Source organism: Notolepis coatsorum (assembly GCF_963971535.1).
Source record: "Notolepis coatsorum genome assembly, chromosome: 19".
NCBI classification, from domain to species: Eukaryota; Metazoa; Chordata; class Actinopteri; order Aulopiformes; family Paralepididae; genus Notolepis; species Notolepis coatsorum.
This window is the reverse complement of record NC_140183.1, coordinates 62,653,727-62,680,024: the sequence shown is the minus strand read 5'-3', so window position 1 is coordinate 62,680,024 and position 26,298 is coordinate 62,653,727. Positions and strand designations below refer to the sequence as shown.

The window sequence follows — 26,298 nt, the reverse complement described above, 5'->3', positions numbered from 1 at the left end:
TAGGTCTAGAAGACCTTCTCAATGTCTCAGCCATTGTGGTAGGTGAAGGAGGTGCAGTGTGTTGCATGTCTGCTGCATCACCACCGTGTTGTGATGATAGTTCAGATTCAGTGTCCCCGCTTGGTTTCTCTGTGTCCTCCTGAGTCTTCAACAGACTCCTCCTATTTCTCCTGAACACTTGTCCATTCTCAGTCTCTACAGCGAATGACCTGGGACCTACTTCCCTGAGGACTGTTGCTTTCCTGGTCCAGAAATCAGGACCCTCGATCCTCACAACATCGTTTTTCTGCAGGGGCTCCAGTCCCCTTGTTGTTTTGTCATAGTTCAGTTTCTGTCTGTGCTTGAGTCTCATCCTCTTGTCGGACAGTTCTTTGGTGTCCCTGCCCATGTCCTTTTCATCTGGAATGTGTGGAAGCGTGGTGCGCAGCTTGCGATGCATGAGGAGCTCAGCAGGGGACGCTCCACACTCCAGAGGTGTTGCCCTGTAGCTTAGCAAAGCCAGGCATGGGTCAGTGTTACTGTCTCTTGCCTTTTTAAGCAGCCTCTTAACAATCTGGACCCCCTTTTCAGCCTGTCCATTAGCCTGTGGATACAAGGGGCTAGAGGTAATGTGTTTAAACCCATACCGCTCTGCAAAGTCTCTGAACTCCCCACAGTCATATTGTGGACCATTGTCACTGACTACACATTGTGGGATTCCATGCCTGGCGAAAAACCCTTTCATGTGTGTGATGACAGACTGTGCTGACGTGCTGGAAAGCTGCGCTACTTCTGGGTAATTCGAAAAATAATCAATCACCAGAATAAAGTCCTTGCCTTGTAGATGAAACAAATCAGTGCCCACCTTTTGCCATGGTGCAGTGGGAAGGTCTGCTACCAGCATTGGCTCTTTGGTTTGTTTGTAGTGATGTTTGAGACATGTTTCACACTTCTGTATCCTTTCCTCAATGTCTCTATTGATGCCTGGCCAATACACTGCTTCTCTTGCCCTCCTTTTGCATTTGTCCATGCCTAGATGCCCCTCATGAATACGACGAAGCATGTCTTGGCGCATGGACTGAGGAATGACGATTCTATTTTGTCTCAGTACCAGTCCATCAGCTACACACAGATCTGCATGCACTGGATAGAACTGTGGACAGACTCCCTTTGACCAACCATTTTGGATAAGGTGGACCACTTTCTGCAGCAGCGGGTCCTTTGCAGTCTCCTCCACAATGTGCTGTAACATGACATCCGAGGCGGGGAGCAATGCAGTCACCATGTTGACGTGTATTTCAACCTCAGCGGTTATATCGCTGACTGGTGTATCACAACTTGGAGCCGGTGCCCTTGACAATGCATCCGCTAGCACAATGTATTTCCCTGGCGTGTAAATAAGATCAAAATCATAGCGCTGTAACGCCAACATCATGCGCTGAATTCTGGGGGACATATCATTGAGGTTCTTTTTTCTGATCGATATGAGTGGTTTGTGGTCAGTCTCTACTGTAAAGGTTGGCAATCCATACACATAAGTGTGAAACTTCCCACACCCAAACACTAAGCCTGAAGTCTCTTTCTCAATTTGTGCATAGCGTTGCTCCGTCTCTGTCATTGACCTTGACGCATATGCTACAGGTTGCCATTTGCCTCCGTTCAATTGCAGCAGCACAGCTCCCAAGCCGTCTTTTGAGGCATGCTATAGTGGAATATACTATTCATATACCATAATGTATACCATCTTGTTGCGCGCTCCTGGCCGCACACACACACACAACACACTGCTGAATAATTATGTTTTGCATCAATATATGTATACTGTGTATATTGAGGCAAAACAGAATTATATATACAGTATTGAGGCAAAACACGACGCATGTGTGTATGTGTGTGTGTCTGACAGCTTGAAGTTTATCATGATGATATGATGATAACGCATAACATAATAAAGTTTTCAATCAATCAAACGTCTCATAACTCCCTGGCTGTCACGTGGCTGGTGACTGACAACTTTTCTGAGCCAATAGGCGCTTTGCGCGACCGTAGCAAGTCGCTTCCCAGCCGGGAGCAGCCGGGTGTGAGGTACTGTGGCGCCTCGCTCTGAAGGCTGTGCGTGGCTCGCTCCTGCGAGAGTTCCGCGCCTTGTATCGTCAGATTTTCAGAGCAAGTCGGACAACATTCTAACCGTCATGCAACGCGCTTGGCGAGGCCGTAGTAAATACTGCGCAGATCTGCGTCCGCCTATCCCATCTCGAACACGCCTAAACTCTAACCTTAACCAACTTCGAAAGAGTGCCTAAGCTTAACCGGCGAAAGAACTTGCTGTCACACTCTAAGACAAACTCTAACCTTAACCATGCTGGTTAATGCTGGACCTATATCAAAAGGCCTTCGACACTGTCAATCACACCATTCTGATTGACAAGCTAAAAGCAATAGGTTTTGATAGTTTATCAGTGAGCTGGATACAATCCTACCTGGAGGGGAGAGAACAGATGGTGGAGGTAAACGGTACCCTATCCCCCCCCTCACAGTGAGCTGTGGTGTTCCACAAGGAAGCATACTAGGACCGCTACTATTCCTAATTTATGCAAATGACATGTCGTCAGCTTGTGACTGCAACTTGTTCCTGTTTGCGGACGACTCAGCCGTGCAGGTCTCTGACAAGAACAAGTTACAGGTTGAAAAAGCCCTCAGCTCGGAACTAGGCAAAATCTGCATATGGCTCGCCGACAACAAACTATCATTACACATGGGCAAAACAGAGTCCATACTCTTCGGTTCAAATAACAAACTCAGCAAGACCGACGGCTTCTCGGTTACAGTGGGTGACAATATTGTCACAAGGAAAGATGAAATTACCTACCTAGGTTCCATCCTAGAGGCTAATCTTTCCTGTGACAAAATGGCATCCAATGTAATAAAAAAAGTCAACCAACGAACTTGATTCTTGTACCGGATCTCCTCTCTGGTAAACAAGAATACCCTGAAGACTCTGGCAGGAGCACTCATTCAAGGGTACTACGACTATGCTTGCACCTCATGGTACCAAAGCACCTCAAAGGCACTAAAAAACAAATTACAAACATCTCAAAACAAGCTAGTCAGACTACTGCTTGACCTGACTCCTAGAACCCACCTCACCCCGGCCCACTTTGACAAACTAGGATGGCTTAGAGTAGACGACAGAGTACAGCAACTTGCAATGGGCCTGGTCTACAAGATACACTACGCGACCAAGGTACCCATGTACATGTCAAAATACTTCCCAAAGGTCAGTGAATACCACGATCACAACACAAGAGGGAGCTCCACAAATCATGTTAAACCCAGATTCGGCTCAAACAAGGGACTAAACACGTTTCGCAATTATGCCACATCAATGTGGAACGCCCTACCCAAAGCTGTAAAGGAATGTGAATCACTACCCACTTTCAAAAACACTCTCAAAGAACACCTACGGGAGACTGCAATTCGAAACTGGCCCCTACAAATGTCTTAACCCAGTTGTACAGTAAATTACCAAGTATGGCTTTGTCAGTATTCCAGTGTACAGTGTCCCCCCCCCTACCCCCCCCCCCCTCCAATGTACAGCCCCCACCCACCAACCTCACCCACCCAACCTCCTCCAATGTACAGTTTCTACGTCAAATGTATATACACTCTTTTTCTGGACACTTTTTGTATCACAAACAGTACTGTATTTGCAAATCTGATATGTCATAAATGTATAGATGTAGCAGTACTGTCTATCTGTATGTCATGTGTATGTCATATGTTATGATGAATTGAAAATGGGGGACCCTGATGTGATTGATTGATTGATTGATTGAAAAGTTTATTAACAGATTGCAGAATGGGTACAGTACAGTACAGCTCAATACATACAATTGTTAAGGGGATGCAGACCAGAGAAAGACTTTCGTCTTGTTTACATCAGGGTCCCCCATTTTCAATTCTGTAAACAAGACGAAAGTCTTTCTCTGGTCTGCATCCCCTTAACAATTGTATGTATTCAGCTGTACTGTACTGTACCCATTCTGCAATCTGTTAATAAACTTTTCAATCAATCAAACCAACTTCGAAGAGTGCCTAAGCTTAACCAGTGTAGAAACTTGCCGTCCCACGATTGGCGCTCATGTCACATGACCTGGCGCAAAACGGGAACCCGGAAACGCGGATGCGTTGTAAAAAGGCTTCAAGCGGACGGCGTAGCTGCGCTGTAGCTAGTAAAAAAACGTGCTGCTGGTGCAAACAATCCATTATCTTTCCGACGCATGCTGCTGTATCGCCGCCGCCCAAGCTGTTCGAGTGCCCATGCGCATTGCATCAATTGCGCAGTGTTCCGTACGCGTCCTGGTCTCCCTCCCCTCTCTCTGCCCATCGTACCATCTCCATCGTAGTAGATAATAATATTGCACCGTTAGCTGTGGTGCAGTTAGAAGTGGATCCGGAAAAATGTCTCATATGGTACGTTTTTCCCCCTTTCAATAACTTTGCTACGAGTTATTTTGCACGAGTATGTTTCGCTGTATGTCAGTCAGAATAAGAAATTACCCCACAGAATGTGACATTTCATTTATAGCTTTTATTGTGTGCACTGCAACCTCTATTTTGCGATGTCTTTCCTTCTGAGACGAGACGGGCTATACTGTAACTAGCAAATATGTAGTTTGTGTGTTCTGAAAAATGTCAAATACATAGGTTATGTGACTTATGTCTAACCTAAATATGTTTACATAGCCTTAGTCTATGGTCGCACAAGAGTGCCAGGGAAATCATACAGCTGCTGAATTTAGCCCAAGTTACACATTTAATGGTGCATTACACACAAGAAGAGTTGCCTATGTATAGGTATGTATGTTTTACAATTGAGCAGAATCGCAAGTTATATGCCACATGATCAGAACTCACTCAACATGCTAGCACCTGCTAAATTCAGAAAACAGCACTTGGAAGGGTGGGGGGGGGGGGGGGGTACTGAGTTTATCAGAGACAGTTGATTGTGCCTAAAGTGTTGGCCATAATTGTGAAATTTGAGTAATGTAAAGTGTTCTGCAATGTCCCAGAGCTACTCCTTTGTAACATAGATTATTCACATGAGCACACAAAGGCCCTCACAGCTCAAGCCTGAATAATACTCCATTGTTTAACTCAAATGTGTGCTATAACAGGCTTCCTGGGGGCCTGGCTGTTGCATATGCTCAGATTTCTCTTTCACAGTGCTGCTTGTAAGTAACCAATTCAATACACTGGCAATTATTTTCCTGTTAATTTACAGTAAAGCGCTGGCAGGAAGGGCTCCAGCACATTAGTGTTTTTAACAGTTATCTTACTGTAAACTACATTTACAGTTAGTTACTGTAATAATACATTGCACTGAAATACAGTATATTACTGTATTTATTAGAATTTAAAGTAAAGTGCTGGTAACAGGGACTCGAACACATGGCTGTATTTTAACAGTTATCTTACTGTAAACTATATATTTACAGCTTGTTACTAAAACATCTTAATTTTTCCCAGAGAAAGGGAATGTATCCTAATTTGGTCATACTACTACGTGTTGTAGAACATTCTCAGACAAGTATCTTTCACAGATCTTGAATTGAAACGGATCTACAGTATGTGGTTTGACAGTTTCAACAGATATCGCCTGACATTAATGCAAGTTAACGCATGCAGGAATAACTTGTATTCTTGTTAACAGAAGTACAGAAAAAAACTGTTTAGAGCTTTTGCACAAATTCAGTAATTTTTCACTGCAAGAGACATTTAAGAAACACAAGTTACATTTTTCACTTCAGCCACCCAATAGTTTCTGTCACAGAGTCCTTACTTAACAGTATTGTACAGTATTTAAAGGAAAACAGTAAGCCTGCTTGCCTCAACGACTACCGCCCTGTAGCTCTCACCTCCATAGCCATGAAGTGCTTTGAGAAGCTAGTAAAGGGCTACATCTGCTCCTCCCTCCCCATCAACATGGACCCCCTGCAATTTGCATACCGCCCCAACAGGTCCACGGAGGACGCCATAGCCCATGTGCTGCACACAGCAGCATCACACCTGGACAAGAGGCAGGGGAACTATGTGAGAATGCTATTCATCGACTACAGCTCGGCATTCAATACCATAGTCCCCTCCATACTCATAGCCAAGCTCAGGGACCTGGGCTTGAACTATGACCTCTGCCAGTGGGTCTTGGACTTCCTGACGGGCAGACCCCAGGTGGTGAGAGCAGGCAACTGCACCTCCTCATCCATCACCCTCAACATAGGGGCCCCCCAGGGCTGTGTTCTGAGTCCCCTCCTCTACTCCCTGTACACACACGACTGTGTGGCTCAGCGGAGTAGCAATACAATCATCAAATTTGCTGACGACACAGTGGTGGTGGGCCTGATCTCTGCCAACGACGAGAGGGCCTACCTGGAAGAGGTCAAGGTCCTGGCGGGATGGTGCCAGGAAAACAGCCTCTCCCTGAACGTCAGCAAAACAAAGGAGATGATTGTGGACTTCAGGAGGTCGGGGGTCAAGGACTACAGCCCCCTCAGCATCGACGGGGCACCGGTTGAGAGAGTCAACAGCTTTAAGTACCTCGGAGCCTACATATCCGAGGACTTGACATGGACCACACACATTGACAGTGTTGTGAAGAAGGCACGACAACGCCTCTACTTCCTCAGGCGACTAAGGAAGTTCCAAGTCAGTCAGAAGATCCTTAAGAACTTCTACTCATGTACAATAGAGAGCATCTTGACTGGCAACATCACCTCCTGGTTTGGGAATAGCACTGCACAAGACCGAAGCAGACTACAAAGAGTGACACGTTCAGCCGAACGCACAATTGGAGGGGGGCTCCCCACCCTCCAGAACATTTACAACAAGCGTTGCAGGGGCAAGGCTAAGAGAATCATTAAAGACTCCAGTCACCCGAACAACTGCCTCTTTGAACTGCTGCGGTCAGGCAAGCGATACCGGAGTCTCAAGGCGAGCACAGAAAGACTCAGAAGAAGCTTCTATCCCCAGGCCATCAGGCTGCTAAACGAACAATGAACACTACACAACAACAACCATCAAACGCACATTGCACACACATCCACACGCACACACTCACTTTAAACAAACACACTGTAGCACCCACTCCACACACTTTATAGCACACACCCACTTTAAACAAACACACTGTAGCACCCACTCCCCACACTTTATATTTATTGATGAAGGATTGCACTACAACTCGTACACCTTACTGTAAATTGTACCTAAATTGTACCTCATCCCATTTCTGCTTTGCACTATATAGTACTGTACATTAGTACACTGCATAGTATTGTATATTATATGGTAACTCAGTTACGTCTATTCTGCATCGAACATTGTACATATGTCTATACTGAACACTGTGACCTCATTTTCTACTTCTAAATTACATGCTATACTATGTTATTTGATACTATCTTGTCTAGCACAGTCTCTGGAGCGTAACAGTAAGAAGCATTTTGTATGAAAGTATTCTGTACTTCTGTATGACAACTATTAAAGAAACTTGAAGTCCCTAATTACAGCCCCCAGATTATATTGTTGTTCACGTTAAAGTATACTGTTTTAAAGGTAAATGGTAAGATACTGTTTGAATCTGGTTGTATTTTCACAGTAATTTGTTAGAGTGTAGACCAGATGCTGGAGACTGATTTAGCCTACATTGTTTATCTGACAGGCTGGGTACAGGATAGAGAGAGAGGAGAGGAAAACACACATCCCAACACAGCTTTCTTTGCACACAGAATTAATGACCCATTCCTAAATAATCACAATGAAAGCCAACTTAAAAATACCTTCAAAACTTTTACCATTCTCTCCAACCTTGTGTATCTCTCCAACAATCCATTTCATCCTCTTCTCTCTTCAGGCTGAGTTCGAGAAAATGGCGGTGGATGTGAAGAACGTGAAGACTAGGCCCACCGACCAGGAGCTGTTGGACCTGTATGGCCTATACAAGCAGGCCATCGTTGGAGACATTAACATCGGTATTATCCTCATTCTGGAAGTGTAACCAAACGTTGAAAGAACACAGGGTGTGTTGTACTGGCGCTATAGATAACATTCTGCCACTAGATGTCGCACCAGCATGTAAAATCAGGTGCATTCCACGTGGGGAGGGGATACATGTCTGCAACATGTAAACAGCAACATTCATTTAGGACCTGCAACATTTAAAAAAATGATAAATACTTTTTTGGGGTGAAAAGCAATACTTTTATTCTGCACCTTTCTAAAATAATACATCTGTGGATCTATTATTAAAAAAGTTACTCTACATACATTTTCTATCTATAGCACCTTTAACTAAACACATGTGGGCGTGTTGCTGTAATGTGTGGCTATTAACACATGTGTTGTTTTTCTACACACCCATAACACACTTGTGTTACTTCAACACATCTCTTTTCAGGGTGAATTAACAGTATCATCCTTGAAGTTCCCTCAGTGTTCCTTAAATTCTGCTTCATTTCTCTATTCTTTCACTCTTTTTTATTTTTACTAGATAAACCTGGAATGCTTGACATGAAAGGAAAGGCCAAGTGGGATGCATGGAACTCAAGGAAAGGTGAGAACAACTCAAACTATACGCGTCTAATGAAAAGGAGACGCTGCCATAAGTCCTATGTTCAATGTTGAAAATAATAAACACAAACACCCCAGATAGCAAACTGACAACAACATTGGATCAACTTGAAGCATGAGTGGAACATTGTAATCAACATTGAAATGTAGTTGTGAACATTGACTCAATGTTGATTCAATCTAGCTTTTCCACACAAATAAGATAAAATAAGATATTCCTTTATTAATCCCCTTGGGGAAATTCAGGCATCAAATCAAGGCCATCAGTTGTCACCATCCATTCTCTTTATCTCTCTCTCAATATTGTGTGAGTGTTGGTCGCTGATAATTAGACTTCCGCTCTCTGTCCATGGTGCTGAAATATGTGTCAAAATAGAAAGGAAGCTCTCTCCAAGTCTGGCATTACAGTACATGTATTGTGAGTGTGAGAGAGATGTTGTTGTTCTGCCTATTCAGTTGTTGGTATAAGGGGCCATCAGACTTATGGGCACTGCAGTGTAGCTGAGGGGCTACACAACCCTGACTGTATTTAAATAATGAGCTTGACAAATACTAAATGATTAATTAACCAATATTAAATGTACACAAAATGGCGGACACTCATTAAATGGGAGGGGACAGGGGTACCAGGTTGAATAATCACATTTAACACTATGATCGCCGGGGACGAGTTTACACGTCATTCCTAGCCATGCTCATTCTGCCGAAGACGCCGTAACTCGTCTTTGATGTCAATATTTAAAAAATCTGTCATCGAAATCATATTTCCTTTCCGGAGCCCTGAGACACACTGCTGATCTCCTCTCAACTCTCTAGCGGTTCAAGAGCGCCATCTGGTGGCCGATCGGCAGATCGCCAACCGGAAATGAACCTTTGAACCGGAAGTGCTCATCCATATGTGGTCCGGGCACTCGCTATCGTTAGAGAGACTCCGTCTTGATACAGTGAACATCGATCGGTGCAAATAACTCGAAAAAACAACATGATTTGGACGTATATACTATTATACAACCTGGAAATGGATCGGGCATTTCTCCATCCCATAATAGAAAAAATTCTGTTCATCTGCCAGCGGCGCGAGGAAGCCACGGTGAGTTTCAACGTTATTTTCTAACGTCTTCTATACTAACTGATCTGATGAACATATGACCCACTCTGGATGAATCATCTAACTCTGCCCGCGGAATTATAAACGATCCCCCGCCCATCCGGTCATCATCAGATGATACGTAGAAACTTCTAGAATCACGTCCAGTTGAAATTTTTTATCTCGCGCCGATTGCTATCAAACTGTATTTCATCATCAATATAATGCATTTGGAGCTATAAATCAAGTTCTGGAGAAAGCTGCAGAAAACGATAAAAACATACTTTAGACCATATTTTAGTATGAATATGTGAATGAAAAAGTTTAACGTTGCTACACCCTGAACAATACATATAGGACATTGAATGGGCCATAATAATGGCAATTTAGCAATAGAATTTAAAAAGTTATAGCCCTGCAAAGAAGGGGAACTTCTCCATAGACAAATAGAGCTGGCGAGGGATGGTAAATTATGAATTTAACCCATGGCGATTAAAGTGTTAATGTGTAACATAAACAAATGTAAATAAATATAAACAACAACAAATATAATGGGGTTAATACAATTTTCTTATAAACAGTATCCTAATTATTATACAATTTATATATATATATATATATATAACAATGTCCGAATGAATTATGATTCCTAAATTAATGGTACCAGGCCGTTGGAGCTCTGAATGGAGGTGGATGGTGAATTGTCCGGAGGAGAATGATGAGGGCGGAGTCTGTCTGATGAGGGCAGAGACGACGATCTCTGGAGTGATGTAGACGGTGACCGTGAAGACCGCCGGGTAGTCGCTGGATAGAAGGAAGAAGGGTCTCATATACGCGCAGGGGCGGACCTAGCACATTTGGCGCCCTAGGCGAGGTTCACCACTGCGCCCCCCCCCCCCCCCCCCCCAAATCAAAACATCGCCACGCTACCAACCGGTTAACCTTTCCTGTAGGAAGCTCCGCCCCACGCGTCTCATATGGACCGGGTTCCTATTGTCCAAACAACGCCCGAGCTTCTGGTAGTTCGTTAGCCCTTTATACTGGGGCTAACTAGCAAACAGTCCGTTGGTTGCTAATGCTATCTGAGTTCAACCTCAACCGAACTCAGTCTAAACGTCCTCTTTCTCTGTTATCGTCTGCCCGTCGCCGTCGGCAGATTGATGCTGGAGTAATGGCACTCCACTTCTCCTTTGGCGACACCACAACACAGTTTCTAACTAATAACGGCACTAACGTTACTACCACACCACAAAATACCTCTCTCTCCTCACTTTATTCTCCAACTAACGGTATCTTTTTTCTCCGTTCAATATGTGGTGAGTGGCTCGCGCTGTATATACATAACTAACGGTAACTTTCTCTGTTCCGATGGGTGCGCGCTGTATGCAGCGTGTGATACAAGGAGCATATACAGGCAAACAATAAAACACTATCAGGTCTACAATAAATATATATCTTATATAAATACAACAATATATATATATATATAGAAAATAATAAACGTGGACTTTAGGTATTAATCTGGACCTTCAGAACAGGCAGTCTCCAAGGAAGCTGGTATTTGATCCTCAGCATTATATCTGTCATTATTGTAAGCATGGTGATAATGTTTCACTGTGTTTACAACGGTACTTGCCTCCGAAATGGGGCAAGAACAGGGATTTAAACAAATTACTGTCTTCTACTATCATGCACTCTTCCTAATACATTAATATGACTTTACTACTATGCGCTCAACCAGGCACGTGCACACATAGAGCCCAAGGGGTGCTTGAGCACCTGCCTTTTTGAGCGTCGTAAAAAAAGTGCAATTTTTTTATTTATTTTTTACCGTTACGCATATAGACTGCCCTTCCAACTGAAAAATGTCAGGATATAATCAAAATATTAGGCAAAGAGAGAGAGATGCCCCATATTCCATTGCAGTTTGCACGGCCTCCTCAGCGTGCCTCTCCGCGGACCTATATATTTTATGCATAGCGTGGGTGGTGATGATGATGATGATGATGATGATAGAAACCGCTGTGGCCCATACAGTTGAATGCTGGTATTACACTCACTGAGGGACACGAAGAAGTCAAGTCCGATGGGATTTGGGAATCTCAAATACAAATCGGGATTGGAATAAAAAATGCATTTATATTCGTGCACCCCTGGGACAAAAAACATCCCAACTGTAGATACTGTACATACTATTGACTCCAATGTTAGACGCCATTGCTCCAATGTACGACGCCATTGCAGATTGAATTACATTTTTATTTAATTTTTTCATATAGGCCCCTTTATGGGCATTTACATATGCATAATTACTCTTTTCTTTCAAGATGGCCGCATTGCGTCATCTATTTCCGGCGGCCACAGCTTGTGTGTTTACTGCTTATATCCTGCAATGCCGTTCAAAAAATATTTTTATCTAAAATGATTTGAGAATGTTTTATGGAGGTCTTAGTGTGGTGTGCATGCATGTGTTGAGAAATTAATGTGTGTGCATGTGGTCATTTGCAGCCATTATGTGAAAACTAGCCATTACTGTACTAGCATTACTAGTAGCCTACTGTGTACTAGCCATTTTCACATAATGGCTGCAAATGACCACATGCACACACATTAATTTCTCAACACACGCATGCACACCACACTAAGACCTCCATAAAACATTCTCAAATCATTTTAGATAAAAAAATTTGTTGAACGGTATGCAGGATATAAGCAGTAAACACACAAGCTGTGGCCGCCGGAAATAGATGACGCAATGCGGCCATCTTGAAAAAAACAAGTAATTATGCATATGTAAAATATGCCCATAAAGGGGCCTAGATGAAAAAAAAATTTAAAATCTAAATTCAATCTGCAATGGCGTCGTTTTCAAAAAACGTGTTTAACCTGTTCCCCCCCACGGGGTCGGTACCGACCCCTTTTTGACATTATTATCATATATTAATATTTTTATGAGTGATGCAATAAATTTGCGTTTTTTAAAATCAAACGTTTTCAAGTATTATTATCACTACTATGTCACAAATACATGTAGAATGTAAAACGTTAGGTTGGCAATAGTTTAGCAATAGGTTAAAAGTGAGTTTTTATCATTTTAAGTTTTTTTTTCAACTCGCGTTTCTTGACCCGGAAGCGGAAATGAAAATGTTGAACGATCAGAATTGGAATCTTTTTGCGGCCATTTTCAAGCCGCAAATTTCACCAAACTACACTTCCTGTGGTCCGCTATGGTCGTTCAAAGTTCGGCGTTCTGAAGCAATCATATCAATAATTCTTATGATTCGCGATAATAAGCTACAAAAGGTAACGTTTTTGACAAATATTGAAACGCAGTCAGTTTCTCCACACTATTGTAATCATGTAGGAAGAATCAGATCTGAAATTAGTTACAGAATGATTACACTGTGGGAGAAATAAAAAAGTACAGTCGATTACATTAAATAACTGTATATGTTATTACGCATGCCTGGTGATACTATATCCAAATTGAACTCGGCCATTTGAAAGATACTATATGTATATATATATAAATGTGCGAATTGGCTATAATAAGGTAATTTATAAGCATATATTCTATATTCTATAATAATATTTCAAATTGCATTGGTCCGGATGGGAGAATTCAGTACTGTATATACAAAACCTTCAATTTTATCATCTTCCCTTTATTAATTTCCTTAGATCTTTTGTACACATGATCTCAAGAGGGTACTGAATTAGCCCAGTGGCAGTTTTTTAAGTTTGGTCATTATTATCATGGTTTTATTCACTGTCAAAGATGAAAAGAAAAATCATAATTCATATTTTCCTTTGTTTCATCAGAATTTAAGCAAGCCTAGTAATAGACACAATATTTCTGACACTGAGAATACATTCATTGAGGTCCATAGATGTTCCTAGATACCAAGAATATGCAAATAGCCCTTGTAGAAGTGGAGCAATATTCCATTTACCTAGGTATACATTTTATGCAGATTTTCACCTGGGGTGGAACAGGTTAACATGGGAGTCAATAGGGACGTTTTTTGACCAAAGGGTACACCGTGTGCAGTGTTTTATACACTGTGTCACTGCACAAAACATTTTTATGTATCAAACTTGTTTTTTTTGCCAATCTTCGACACTCCAGGCTCTCATAATCCCACCCCAAAAAAAATGACATTAGCATTTATGGGATGGAAAATAATTAACCCTTAGTGTTTTTTGTCTTGAAAATAAGCCACGCTTCAATCACACAAACTGGTATTTAAGGGGTTAAAATCCTGAAAATGAATGAATATTTTATATGTATGTTGAGGACTGAAGTTAATAATGGTATTCATACATTTTTTTTAAAAGAAATTCATAAGTAAATATATAAAACGTCCCAAAGGGTACACTGTGTGCAGTGTTTTAGTGGGGTGCACGAAGGTTAAATACAGAATATACAGCACTTCTTGGGGTCTGTAGGGTAAGCACTTATTCCCTCCCCCCTGAACATTTATGGAGATGTATCCTCAAAAAGCATAAAAAGCCCCCCGCGCCCGAAAAGGGCCCTTAAAAATCGGGCTCACGTTCGGTTAATACACACCTTTTTTTCAGCCTTTGAGCACCTGGACACTTGGATAAAAGTGTCAGCTAAATGACAAAATGTAAATGTAAATATGTCACCATTATCCTTATAAGACACCAGTATGAGTGGGGCGCTCAAGATGTGATTTGATGAGAATCAATTTGAGACTGTGTTGTTCCTCGCTCTAAATGTGCTCACTCACTGCACTCTTTACAGAAATGTCCAAGGAGGACGCCATGTCAGCCTACATCACACTTGCCAAGGAAATCATCAACAAATACGGGATGTGAGGACTGCATTGAGCTATATTGGTGCAGTTCATAGATATATGACGACATTCTGCTAGGCAGATCACTAAAACACGTCGACTATCTTTTTTTTTTACCTACTTTTTCTCCTCCTTTTTCTGTGATTTTTCTCCCATCCCAATTTCCTCTCGTGCCAATTCTCCCTCCCCTGTCCTGATCGTTGCTTGCATGTGCCCCCCACTGGCCGGTCGTAGGGAGGGTTGAAGAATCTATCGCATGTCCCCTCCGATACATGTGGAGACAGCCAGCCACTTCTTTTTCACCTGCCAGCGCGGACTCTCATTGGCGAGGAGTAAAGTGTAGGAGGTTCACACTGCCCCCGCCATCTCCTGTCTTTGCTGTGCAGGCGCTCTGACCGACCTGTAGGAGTCGCTGTTTACAACGACCAGATTACCACCCATCGACTTCCCTCCCGCTGACTCTGCCAATTGAGTCAGTATGACGGCCGGCCAAGCCGGAGGCAACGCTAACAGCCGGATTCGAGACCGGTGTCTCTTGCGTTGGTGACGAGCGCAATGTCCACTGCGCCACCCAGCCGCCTACACGTCGACTATCTTAAAAAGTTTGATTGGATCCCTGCTTGCAGAGGACACAACCACTGGAGGATGAAGTGAAGACTACTGCAATAACCTTTTTGTTCTGTGTAGTTGATCAGATCTTTTTTTGTCACTATTAATTCATGTAATTGAACTACTATGCACATCTTAACGTTGAATTTTTATCTTTAATTAAGTATTGTGTTTATTTAGGCTGTAAGTGTAATAAAGGTACAAAAGCAGACATAAGTAGGCTAAGCAGTCCTTGATGAGCGTAAAGTCAAGTTCAAAATCACTCAAATCTATTTGGAATTGCTAAAACACAGACACAAATCTACACATTTTGAAAATAAAAGATCTTTCCGCTGAACATTTTTGTTAAATTTCTTTCTTTATTTTGTTAATTATTTGGTGTCATAGAATGCTCAGGAAGCTAGCTTTTTGAATAGCAGACTTTAGTTTTGAAAACCTGCAACTCGAAATCACCCATCAACTTCCTCAGTTAGATTAGGATAGAATAGATTATAATTTCAACACTGAAAAGCAACTCCTTTTAGATTATCAGCAACATTTAACCTGTTGACTTGTCAGAGAAACGCATCATCCTCATAGATTGTGGTAATTTCTTGGATCAGTCTGAAAGCCTTAATTCTGTTTTAAATGTGTATTTCTTCTTCTAAATATTATTATTGTTTATGTTTGTGTAAGCCACATCCAGTGCTATTGACCATATTCACACAGTGGTCCTCTGTCCCTATGCCAAGTACTAACATTAATTTATATTTGTTAATCATAGATTCAGAAACCACTTAAATTACAGTTTAGACACAATATGACTTAGTTTAACCCTTTCACTACCACACTACAGAAGGTTAACCTTTCACTACCACACTACAGAAGGTTAACCTTTCACTACCACACTACAGACCTTCTGTAGTGTGGTTGTGAAAGGGTTAACCCTTTGTGTGGTAGTGAAAGGGTTAACCTTCTGTATTGTCGCAGTGAAAGGGTTAACCCTTTGGTGGTGAAAGGGTTAAATCTGTTCGAAATTAAGTTTCAGGGGCTTCCTGGTGGCTCACCAAGCTATGGTGCATAGTGCATATTGTACCATGTAATCACAATGTCGTGTCTTTGAATCTAGCTGTTGCATGTCATCCTCTCTCCTGTGTTTCCTGACATTCTCTACTGTTCTGTCCAATAAAGCAGAAATACTATAAAATTAAAATACATTAACTTTGGTTTGTATTTTTCAGTTTTCCGGTTGTTTACCAAACAAGCGTCGTTGAGCATCATAAAAGCGCTATATACATTTAATGTGTTATTATTACTAATGATGGCCTTAATGTATGCATGTGTGTGTGTCCCACTAGCGCTGACCAGTGGAACAGGGAAAGATGTTCCATGTCTTTTTTCAGACACAAAACTTTGAAAGCCAGACTCTTAAAAACTGTTTTTCTGGAAAGCAAAGGAAAGCTTTCCCCAGGTTTCAGTTAGAAAAGCAAATGTATTCCCTACAAACCAAAGTATGTGTACTATATTCAGTCAAGATAATGAACACTCACTGTGCCAATACCTATATATTATTATTATTATTATTATTATTATTATTATTATTATTATTATTATTATTATTATTATTATTATTATTATTATTATTATTATTATTATTATTATTATTATTATTATTATTATTATTATAATATACTAATAAGTCATCAAAAGACTAAACAAACAAGTGATTATTTGTTTGTAACAACTACAGGAATCTGGAGGTATCCACATCCCTAATACAAGTCTCACTGTACTTGCTGCCATCCTCTTCTCTCTCCCCTGAAGCAGTAGGCCTATGTCAGATAGACTGTGGAATGTCTCCCTTTATTCTAATTTAATTCACTGCAATCACAGACCCATCATCTAAATGTCATATTTAACTTAATTTCTCATGTTATCTGGGCCAATCCAAACTCCTTCAGTTAATTAGATTACGTTTAATTAACACAGTCTAGTCTGCAGCCTCCTCATACCAGACACGGTGGTTTGTTAAAGCATCCATCTCTAGCTGGTTCCTTAAAACGATGACATAATCTGCAAAGGTAAGTGCTGCCACCTTGTGTCAGCGTTCTATACTTACACCGTCCATCATAATTAATTCTCTTGATCAAGGGACTAATGGCTAAAACATACAGGGCTGTAATTAAAAGGCCCCACGTGCAAATCCAAATTAATCTGTTATACCATTTATATTTAATTGTACCTATGATTTGGCATACAATAACTTTACCATTTATATAAATTAAATTAGATTTGTTTCAAATGCATTGTCATACAGATTCAGATTCCTTTATTGTCACTTATTTCAGTACTTTACAGCAAGAACAGTGAAATTCAATTTATTGTGGTCCCTCAACCATAGCAGCTTCTATCTTAATAAGATAGATTCTTAATAATAAAATAAGATAAAAATACAATAAATTTAGCATAGAATAAAATAAGATGACCAAAATAAAGACGACTAGTTCTAAAAGTGTGCAGTGCAGATCAGGATGTAGATATTATACTATATGCATTTTAAATAACAAAGACAGTTCCAAAAAAACTTGTGTAATGAATAATGTGCAAATTCTTTAAATGTGCAATACGGTTGTTAGCCGCAACTGTGTTTCTCAAGTGTAGTCCGGGGGTTCTGCGGGGGGGGGGGGGGGGGGGGGGGGTTCTGCTCCTCCTGATCCAGCTCTTGACTTTTACTTTAAAAGAGGAATAGGGGCTAATTAACTTAAAAGAACACGCCGACATTTTGCGAAATTAGCTTACCGTCTTCTCCAGAGAGAGACAAGAAGATAGATACCAGTTTCCTCTCTGTGCGTTCAATAGAAAGCTATCTGGCTGCATGTTAGCCTAGCTTAGCACAATGAATGGAAGCGGACAGTGATGGGTAGCCTAGGCATTGTCCAACTAACACCTCTCTCTCTACCGAATGCACAGAGAGGAAACTGGTATCTACCTTCTTGTCTCTCTCTGGAGAAGACGGTAAGCTAATTTCCCAAAATGTTGCAGTGTTCCTATAAGGTCTGCTGGTAGCCTGTTCCAATCTAATGCCGCAGAGTACAGGAATGAATTCTGAGTCTGACCAATGCATCTTTTGCATTTTACTGGGACCAGATCTGTAGGGCTTCCTCTAGTGCACTTGACCTTGGTGAAGTAATTTCTGAGGTAGTTTGGAACAACATTATTGACTATCCTGTGGACCATGCTGAATTTGATTTGAGTTACTCTCTCATCTACTCTGAGCCACTTGAGGCTGTCGAAATAAGACTGTAGTAGTAGGTGAGTCCTGGGATGCAAATGTAAGATGAGTCTAACTCATTTATTTTGTCCTGTCTGCAGCCTATTCTTCAGTGACACTGTGATGCTGGTGTACCAGGAGGAACATGCATAGTCAAATTGACATTGAACCAAGGCCCCCGCTAGAATTTCCATAGCTGACCTGTTTACATATGTAATGGGGAAGCCTGTGGGTATGTCCACAGTCACGGAAACAGGGGTGTTGACAAGTGACTGTGGCAGTGCGGGCTGGTAAGTTAAACTCACTTCCTCATAACAGGGTTAACAGACGCATAGGTACGGTAGTTAGGAGTGAATTCACTTCTTAGTGCAGCGGCCTGTGTCGTCGCCCGCAGCGTGGGAGCCCCCTGTTCGACTCCTCCTCGGGACATTAACATTTAACATCAACACAACGCAGACCAATATGATCCGTCACAGTGGTGCCCAGTGACCCAGATGTCCTGAGGGGCATGAGTTTAGGGAGGTGAGTGTAACGCCGTAACGGGGAAGCCCGTGGGTATGTCCACAGTCACGGAAACAGGGGTGTTGACAAGTGACTGTGGCAGTGCGGGCTGGTAAAATAAACTCACTTCCTCATAACAGGGTTAACAGACGCATAGGTACGGTAGTTAGGAGTGGATCCACTTCTTAGTGCAGCGGCCTGTGTCGTCGCCCGCGGCGTGGGAGCCCCCTGTTCGACTCCCCCTCGGGACATTAACATTTAAACATCAACACAACGCAGACCAATATGATCCGTCACACATACAGGGGCTGCGGACTAATCCAAGTGCTCCTGTCCGTCTTCATCAGGGATGCAACAGCGTTGGAAATCTGTTCTGCATGTTTTTCCATTGGGTTTATCTCTCTTTCTGGAGGGGAAACCCTTGCGAACACGAGGAGAACATGCAAACTCCACACGTATTACAAAGGTTTCTTTGATAAACAGGTTCTAACAACAATGGTCTTGTGACCAGGGCCCTGTTTCTTGTACCTGGATAACTGAGTTAGCCGGATAACTTTAACTGGATAACTGGGTTAGCCGGACTTTCCGGTTTCATGTACGTGGATTTTCCAAATCACCATGACAACATATCCAAAAGTTTGAGCCTGGTCGAAAGCAGAGTTCAAGTTCAAGTTAGCCGGATCACGCAGAGCCACGCCCCCGCAAAGAAAGTGACAGCTCGTTTCCTGAAACTATTCCCACAGTCTACGATCTGCATTATACCATTCTGAATTACGTTTTTGTGCTCCATTCTTCCAGAGGGGGCTTTTGAAATGTAAAATAGACCCAAAATGCTGATACTAAATTCACTTTGTCCTAAATAATGCACGTTATATATACCGTGGCGACGGTGGCGCTCGCTCGTGCGATGTACACATTATGTGGTTATTTTAATTGTAACTGGGATTAAGATGTCTGATGAGATGCGCTGTTTGACGGATTTGAGAAATTGAATGAGCCGTTGACGTCACATTAATGAATGAGGATAAAGAGATAAACTTCATTCAAAACAAAGGATATTCTAAACACGGGTCTCTCGTTCATTAATGTATAAACAATGAATTTATCCCATCTGGCCCAGTGGCCCAGCGGTAGTGCTCAAGCCTCCCAACCCAGCGACCGGGGTTCAAATCCCGGTGTTTCCAATATGATTTTTTTGAATATAATATTAATGATTATACGCCAAAGTAGCCTGGTTTTAAGTTAAAATATTATAAATCTACATGCATTGAGGATGTCATTCTTTATATAGCTCTCAACGTGCACCAAATTGAATTATTCCTATATTGCAAAAAGAAGGAGACGACTAGGGTCTTGAACCCCGGTCGTCCGTGTGAAAGTCAAAAGAACAACCCGTTAGACCACATTGGAGATAAGTTAAAGATTGACTATACATCAATCAATGGGTAAGAGAGCCGTATCGTAATTCTGTATAACAGTTAACTAATTATTTTCGCTAGCAAGATCTCATTTGATTATTCAATCCAGCAGGCAAGTTTAAAGAAATATAATCTGATTGATTGAGGTAATGAGGGACTTAGAATTAGCCTATAGATAACGCATTTAACTTGTCGGCGAGGCGATTGAGCCGTATTGCAATCTGTCAATAAAGTCTTAAATCAATTAATCAATCAATGCCGTTGAGAATCAGGATCTCTGCCATCGATACGTGCTGGCTTTTCACCTAAAACGGCCGTGCGCATTTAGCCTGAGTCGCAAGTCTGGCTTGAGTTAACGAGACTGAATCCACCTTCGTGAAACAGGAAAATCCCGGCTTCAAACATCGGGTTAACTGAAGCTGGATAATGACATCTTGATCGACTTAGTTGAACCACGTACAAGAAACAGGGCCCAGGGGTGAGTCGGGGCTCCACCCTAGCTGGTTATTTGGGTTTCTGTGTGTGTGTGTGTGTGTGTGTGTGTGTGTGTGTGTGTGTGTGTGTGTGTGTGTGTGTGAGAGTACGTATGGGTGATTAAGTCAGTTTGGTTTCATGGGTGTGTGTGTGTGTGTATGATTGATTAAGTCAGTCTGGGGGGATTGTGTCCTCCTGCCCATGGTGTGTGACAATTTAACAAAATAGTGTGTCTTTCTTAGGCTGGAGACAACTGTGTCTCAAATCCACATATTAATATTATTTATCTAGCTAGTTTTAATTTAATCTTAAATCAATGGCCATATGAATCAAATTTGTTACATCAGGCTATAATAAATTAGCACACACATCCCTTCGCCAACTAACGTTATTGTTCCTGTTCAGACTGGGACACTTCGGAGGAAGAATGGACAGGGCTTGGCGGACCTGCTGACCAAGGTAACGTAACTAAGAATTCAGGCACAATATGTTCTATTTTACCAAACCCCATCCTCCCTCTCTCACCCTTACCCTGCCCCCACAGAATCTTACTCTGCTCCCCACAGACTCTGGACTAACCCCCACCCCCACTGACACACACACAGACACACAAGTTCTCGTTTACCATTTATATTCACTCATACGTTCATTTCTTTTAGCTACTGTCTATATTGTATATAGTCCTAATCCTTTTTATATATACACAGTGGGAAGGGGGAAGCGCAATTTAATTTCTCTGTATGTCTTGCACATTACGAGAAGTGACAATAAAACTGACTTTTACTTTGTGGTCCCAGCCTCAGAAAACGAGTCTGACGAGGAAGGTGAGGGAACCTTTAGTAGGCCTATCACCCCTTCTAACTTAGGTGAGAACTCAGGCCACATAATGCCATATATCCATTACAAATTCTACACATAAATGTATGTGCATGTAAATACTGTATTCATGTGTATGTGTTTACTGTATGTGTAGATCTGGTGTGTAAAAATGTGGGGATGGCGTTGTGTTGCACATGCACAGACGTCATGTAAATAAAATGTCCTAAAGGACAATAAATCGAATCTAATGTATCTATTTGTTACGTTCCTGTGATTCCAGAACCAGAGGTGACAGAGGAAACGGGGATCATATGGATGATGGCGGGATCATTGCATTCTAGACAGAGGGGTGAGTTAACCAGGCCCAGCCTCACTCACTCACTCACTCACTCTCTCTCACACACACTCACTCACTCATTCACTCACTCACAAAAAAAAAAAAAAAAAAAAAGTATCTTTATCCTTTATCTTTAACTTTATCCCCCCAATTTCTATTTTTCTCCCATCCCAATTTCATATTTTCCAATTCTTCCCTCCCCTGTCTTGAACATTGCTAGACTATGCCTCCCACTGGTCGGCTGTAGTGAGGATAGAAGCCTTGCATCATGTGTCCCCTCCGGTACACGAGGAGGCAGCCTGTCGCATCTTTTCACCGCAGCAGCTCGAACTCTCAGTGGCGAGGAGTAACGCGTGGGAGGCTCATGCTGCCCCCGATACTTCCTGTTTCCGCCGCACCAGCGTCACCCAACCGACCTGTAGGAGTCGCTGTCCACAACGTCCAATCCCCACCCACCGGCTTTCCCACCCTCTAACACTGCCAATTGTGTTAGTATGACGGCCGGCCAAGCCGGTAGCAACGCCGAGAGCTGGGCTCGATACCAGCACAAAGTTGTATTTTCTAACTATGTATTCTAGGAATGTGTGTCTACAGTAGGGTGTACGGGGTAGACTAATTATGGTAATAATTGTATATTTGTATAATTTACAGGTCGACAAATGCAAAGGGGAAGGGGAAGAGGTGCTGGTGATAGGAGGCATGTGAGGAGCAGGTCAGGGCGTGGTGGGAGCCAGGATACCTGGCATGACAAGGACTGGGTGCCCAAAGACATTCCTTTCACTGCCAGCCCAGGACTACGCCATGACACTGTTGTCTGACCAGCCTGTCGACTTTATGGGACTGTTTCTGACAGATGAGTTGCTTCAGACAATAGCTTTTCAAACAAACATTTATGCTGAGCAAACTATCCCAGTCATCAATGCCAACATGCCGAGGAGCAGAGTGCATGCTTGGAAGCCTGTGAATGTGGAGGAGCTCAAGTGTTTTTTTTGGGGCTCTTCTTCCTTAGAGGGATTATCCGTAAGCCTTCATTGGTCATGTATTGGTCTACCGATGAATTGATGGCCACACCACACTTCAGTAGGACAATGCCTCGCAATAGGTTTGAGTTGATTTGGAGGTTCCTTCATTTTAACGACAACCAGGCTATTGACGGCAGTGACAGGCTCTACAAAGTCTGCCCCATTTTAAATTATGTTCTGTCGCGGTTTGGTGAGCTCTAAATAAAATAAAATAAAATCTAATTTATTTGTAAGGCCCGACAACACACGTTATTGTCCCCATGGGCCGGACACGTCTTCTTTAAACAAGTCAAGAAGAAACATCACAATAAATCAAGAACAAAACAAAAACACCATGAAGTCCAAAAAATATAAAATAAATGAATGCAACACTCCCAGACATACCTCACGCAAAGGTAAGGAAAAACTCACTAAAACCTAGCAATAGGAAAAAAATGCACCACAGGCAATGTGGAGGAGAGAAACCTTAAAAGGGCCGTTCAAGGGGGGATCTCCCTTCTTAGATGTCGGTGATAGTAGTGTTGCAATAAAACAGGCGAAATAGTTGGTAAGCATGCACACATATGTGTAATGAAACACAGATAAGTGCATGCAATAGCAACTGATTTATTTATTTATTTTTCTTTATTTTTTATTATCTTTTTCCCTCCTTCTTTTTCCGATTTTTCTCGCATCCCACTGTTAGTTGTTATGCCAATTCCCAACCCCCTTCCTGGTTGTTGCGCACTTTCCCCTACTGTTGGTCCGAGAGGCCGGAGACTGTCACATGCTTTCCGCCGACGCATGTGCAGCCAGCCGGCAGCCAGCCTGGCCGCGCAGATTCTCACTGGGAGAGTGTAACGTGTGGGAGGCTGCACTACCTCTCACCAGATCCTACCTTCGCTGAGCAGGCGCCCCGACCGAACTGTAGGGGTCGCTGTCCACAACGCCCAGGACCCACCCACGGCTCCCCTCCCCCTAACTCAGCCAAACGAGTTAGTATAGCGATCAGCCAGAGCCAAGGCAATGCTGACTCTCCGGGAGTCGAGACCGCAGCCTCTTGCATTGGTGACGAGCACAATCTCCGCTACGTCACCTGACCGCCCAAACTGAAAATTTTGAAAGATTGAAAAATAGAGCTGATGGCGGATCTATTTGAGGCATAGGGGTGGCGCAGAAAGGGTTGCTTCCTCCCGGTCATCATCACGGGACGTCGACCACTCCGGTCATCACCAGCCCAACTTGACCCCACGACTACACACACGCACAACCCGCATGCCACCCGGGAACGAACGGAAGGAACAACCTCGTTACTGCCCCCAGAAATCACAGGGTCAAGAGCAAACCCAACCCCGTGGCAAGGCCGTAGCAGCGGAGCGCGAAGGAAGACCCAGACCCACTGAAGGGACTGGATCCCCTGGAAAACGGGGGCCCGGAGAGGTCAATGACGCCAGGCATCAAGACCCCACCAGGTGGTCACTTAGTGACACGCCCCCCACATCGCCAGCGTATTCGGATAAGGCCCCTCCAAGAGCGGGCCCTTTCCCCCCAATAGCACACCGCCTGGCACACTGACCCTGCAGAACAGGCAGTCAGCATGGCCGTAAGCACACAAAAAAGGTTAACCAACGGAAGCAGGCAGCGCACCGGGGAAACCAGGCAACAGGCTGTAACCTGAGCCTGGAGCACTGCGGACGAGATAGGCGCCAAAGGAGTCAGCTGAAAACAGACCCCCCGGCGGAAGGGGCGTATGCTGGCGTTGTTGCATGACAAAGCCTCCATTAAAAAAAAAACCACCCAGAGGGGTTGAGGCAGAGAAGGCTGACATGATTGGCAGACGTCATGAACGTGCAGGGGCACACTCAACCGGGTAACCCGGGAGTTGACTCTGCTCCAACACACCAGGGAACCAACCACCCTGTCGTTACCAGATGCGGTGGTTGTTCCTATAACCCCTCAAGAAAAAACTCCAAAACACACCTGCGGGCATACACTGGCTATACCGCAGTACAAGTGTTTCAGTTTCCTACGGTATCAACGAAACTTTACTTCGGACCGGGCCCGGCGGCACGGGAAGCACAGGGTTACCAGAGGAGGTCCAAGACCACCCCAACAGCCCCCTCTTCGCCACGCGTGAGAGAGGAGCGAAAATAATGGAGAACCAGCCCTAAGCACACCGCACTTGGTATTCCCAGGCGGTCTCCCAACCAAGTACTAACCAGGACCGAACCTGCGTAGCGTCCGAGATCGGACGAGATCGGGCATGTACAGGTTGGTATGGCCGTAAGCCATTACGATAGTGCAGAGTACAACATGTACCCAACAAGGATCTCCATAGCGCCTAACCCTGTGACACCCGGACCGACCTGGCATTTTTCCCCCCGAAAAAAGCACAAGTCCCTCAGGGTACCAGAACAGCAGATCTGCATCCCCGGCGGACAACGGGTTAACTGACCTGGACCAGCGTGACCAGACCAGTCCTGTGTCCTAACCACGCCGACATGCCCACTCCAGGAGAGGGGGTAGGTATGCGTGTCGATCTAAAACATGAAAAGAGGGCGCCACCCAGATGGTCCCATTTGGACCGTGCTCAGTGGCCCACCCCAAGGGCGTGAGACCCCTCTACATATGTTCAGATCTATTCCGTTAACATCCCCCAGATATGAACGAGAATTCATCGAGACAACCTAGTAAACTGGCGCTCGGAAGAGACAAAACTCCATCCCAGTTGCCCTATAAAAACGCTGTTTTAACAAGCAACCAAGGCGCACTTAGCCCCTGTGTGATTCTGTCACAGAAACACACCTGAGCCAGCACTATGTATGCGTCGAGACCCAAACACATCAATGGTTAGTCTAGCAAGACACCAAACATTGTTCCTCCAAGTCGCCTGGGAGAACGACACAGAGCCGTCGTGCTTCATGTACCTTCCTCTTTTTATTCAAAAAAGAAAGAACACAGACTGACATGAATCCCTTGTGACGCCGCTGAGGGTAATTTTTTTTTACATTTTTACATCCCACCACCCTCCCATAGGGAGGAGACGGAAATCCCCAGAGAGACTTCCCACGCGAGCTGTATAGATTGAAAAGAATATATTGCAATATTGAGCCATGTAAAATTTGGGTTAGGGCTCTCCGAGGAGGAGGCACTGAACCAATACACACTCAATAATCGAATTGAATCGAATACACACACAATAGAGCAGGACTCCTTTTTGAAGTTCTACTCACCTTGACAATCTGAGGAGGAGGCTCTGAACTCTGAGGAGGCTCCCTCACAGGGAAGGAGAGTCCTAACTCACAGAAGGCCCGAGTAGGAGCTTCGTGAGGAGGAGCCCTGACCACTCCCTGAAACAGATCCATCATATGGACC

The 26,298-nt window shown here is 43.3% G+C and overlaps 1 protein-coding gene across 1 annotated transcript; it reads left to right on the top strand.

Annotated features, from left to right (window-relative positions):
- Positions 1 to 4,219: 4,219 nt before the first annotated feature.
- On the top strand, positions 4,220 to 16,268 carry acbd7 (acyl-CoA binding domain containing 7). The gene is made up of 4 exons (XM_084336399.1): positions 4,220 to 4,452; positions 7,892 to 8,009; positions 8,528 to 8,590; positions 14,463 to 16,268. Exons 1-4 carry the CDS (start codon positions 4,441 to 4,443, stop codon positions 14,534 to 14,536), a joined length of 267 nt encoding a protein of 88 aa, XP_084192525.1. The 5' UTR covers positions 4,220 to 4,440; the 3' UTR covers positions 14,537 to 16,268.
- The last annotated feature ends 10,030 nt before the right edge of the window (positions 16,269 to 26,298 follow it).

Excerpts from the sequence above, each read along its gene's own strand:
- acbd7 (XM_084336399.1), top strand. Across the intron at positions 8,010-8,527 it reads CGTTGGAGACATTAACATCG|ATAAACCTGGAATGCTTGAC; the intron begins GTATTATCCTCA and ends TATTTTTACTAG. Across the intron at positions 8,591-14,462 it reads TGCATGGAACTCAAGGAAAG|AAATGTCCAAGGAGGACGCC; the intron begins GTGAGAACAACT and ends CACTCTTTACAG.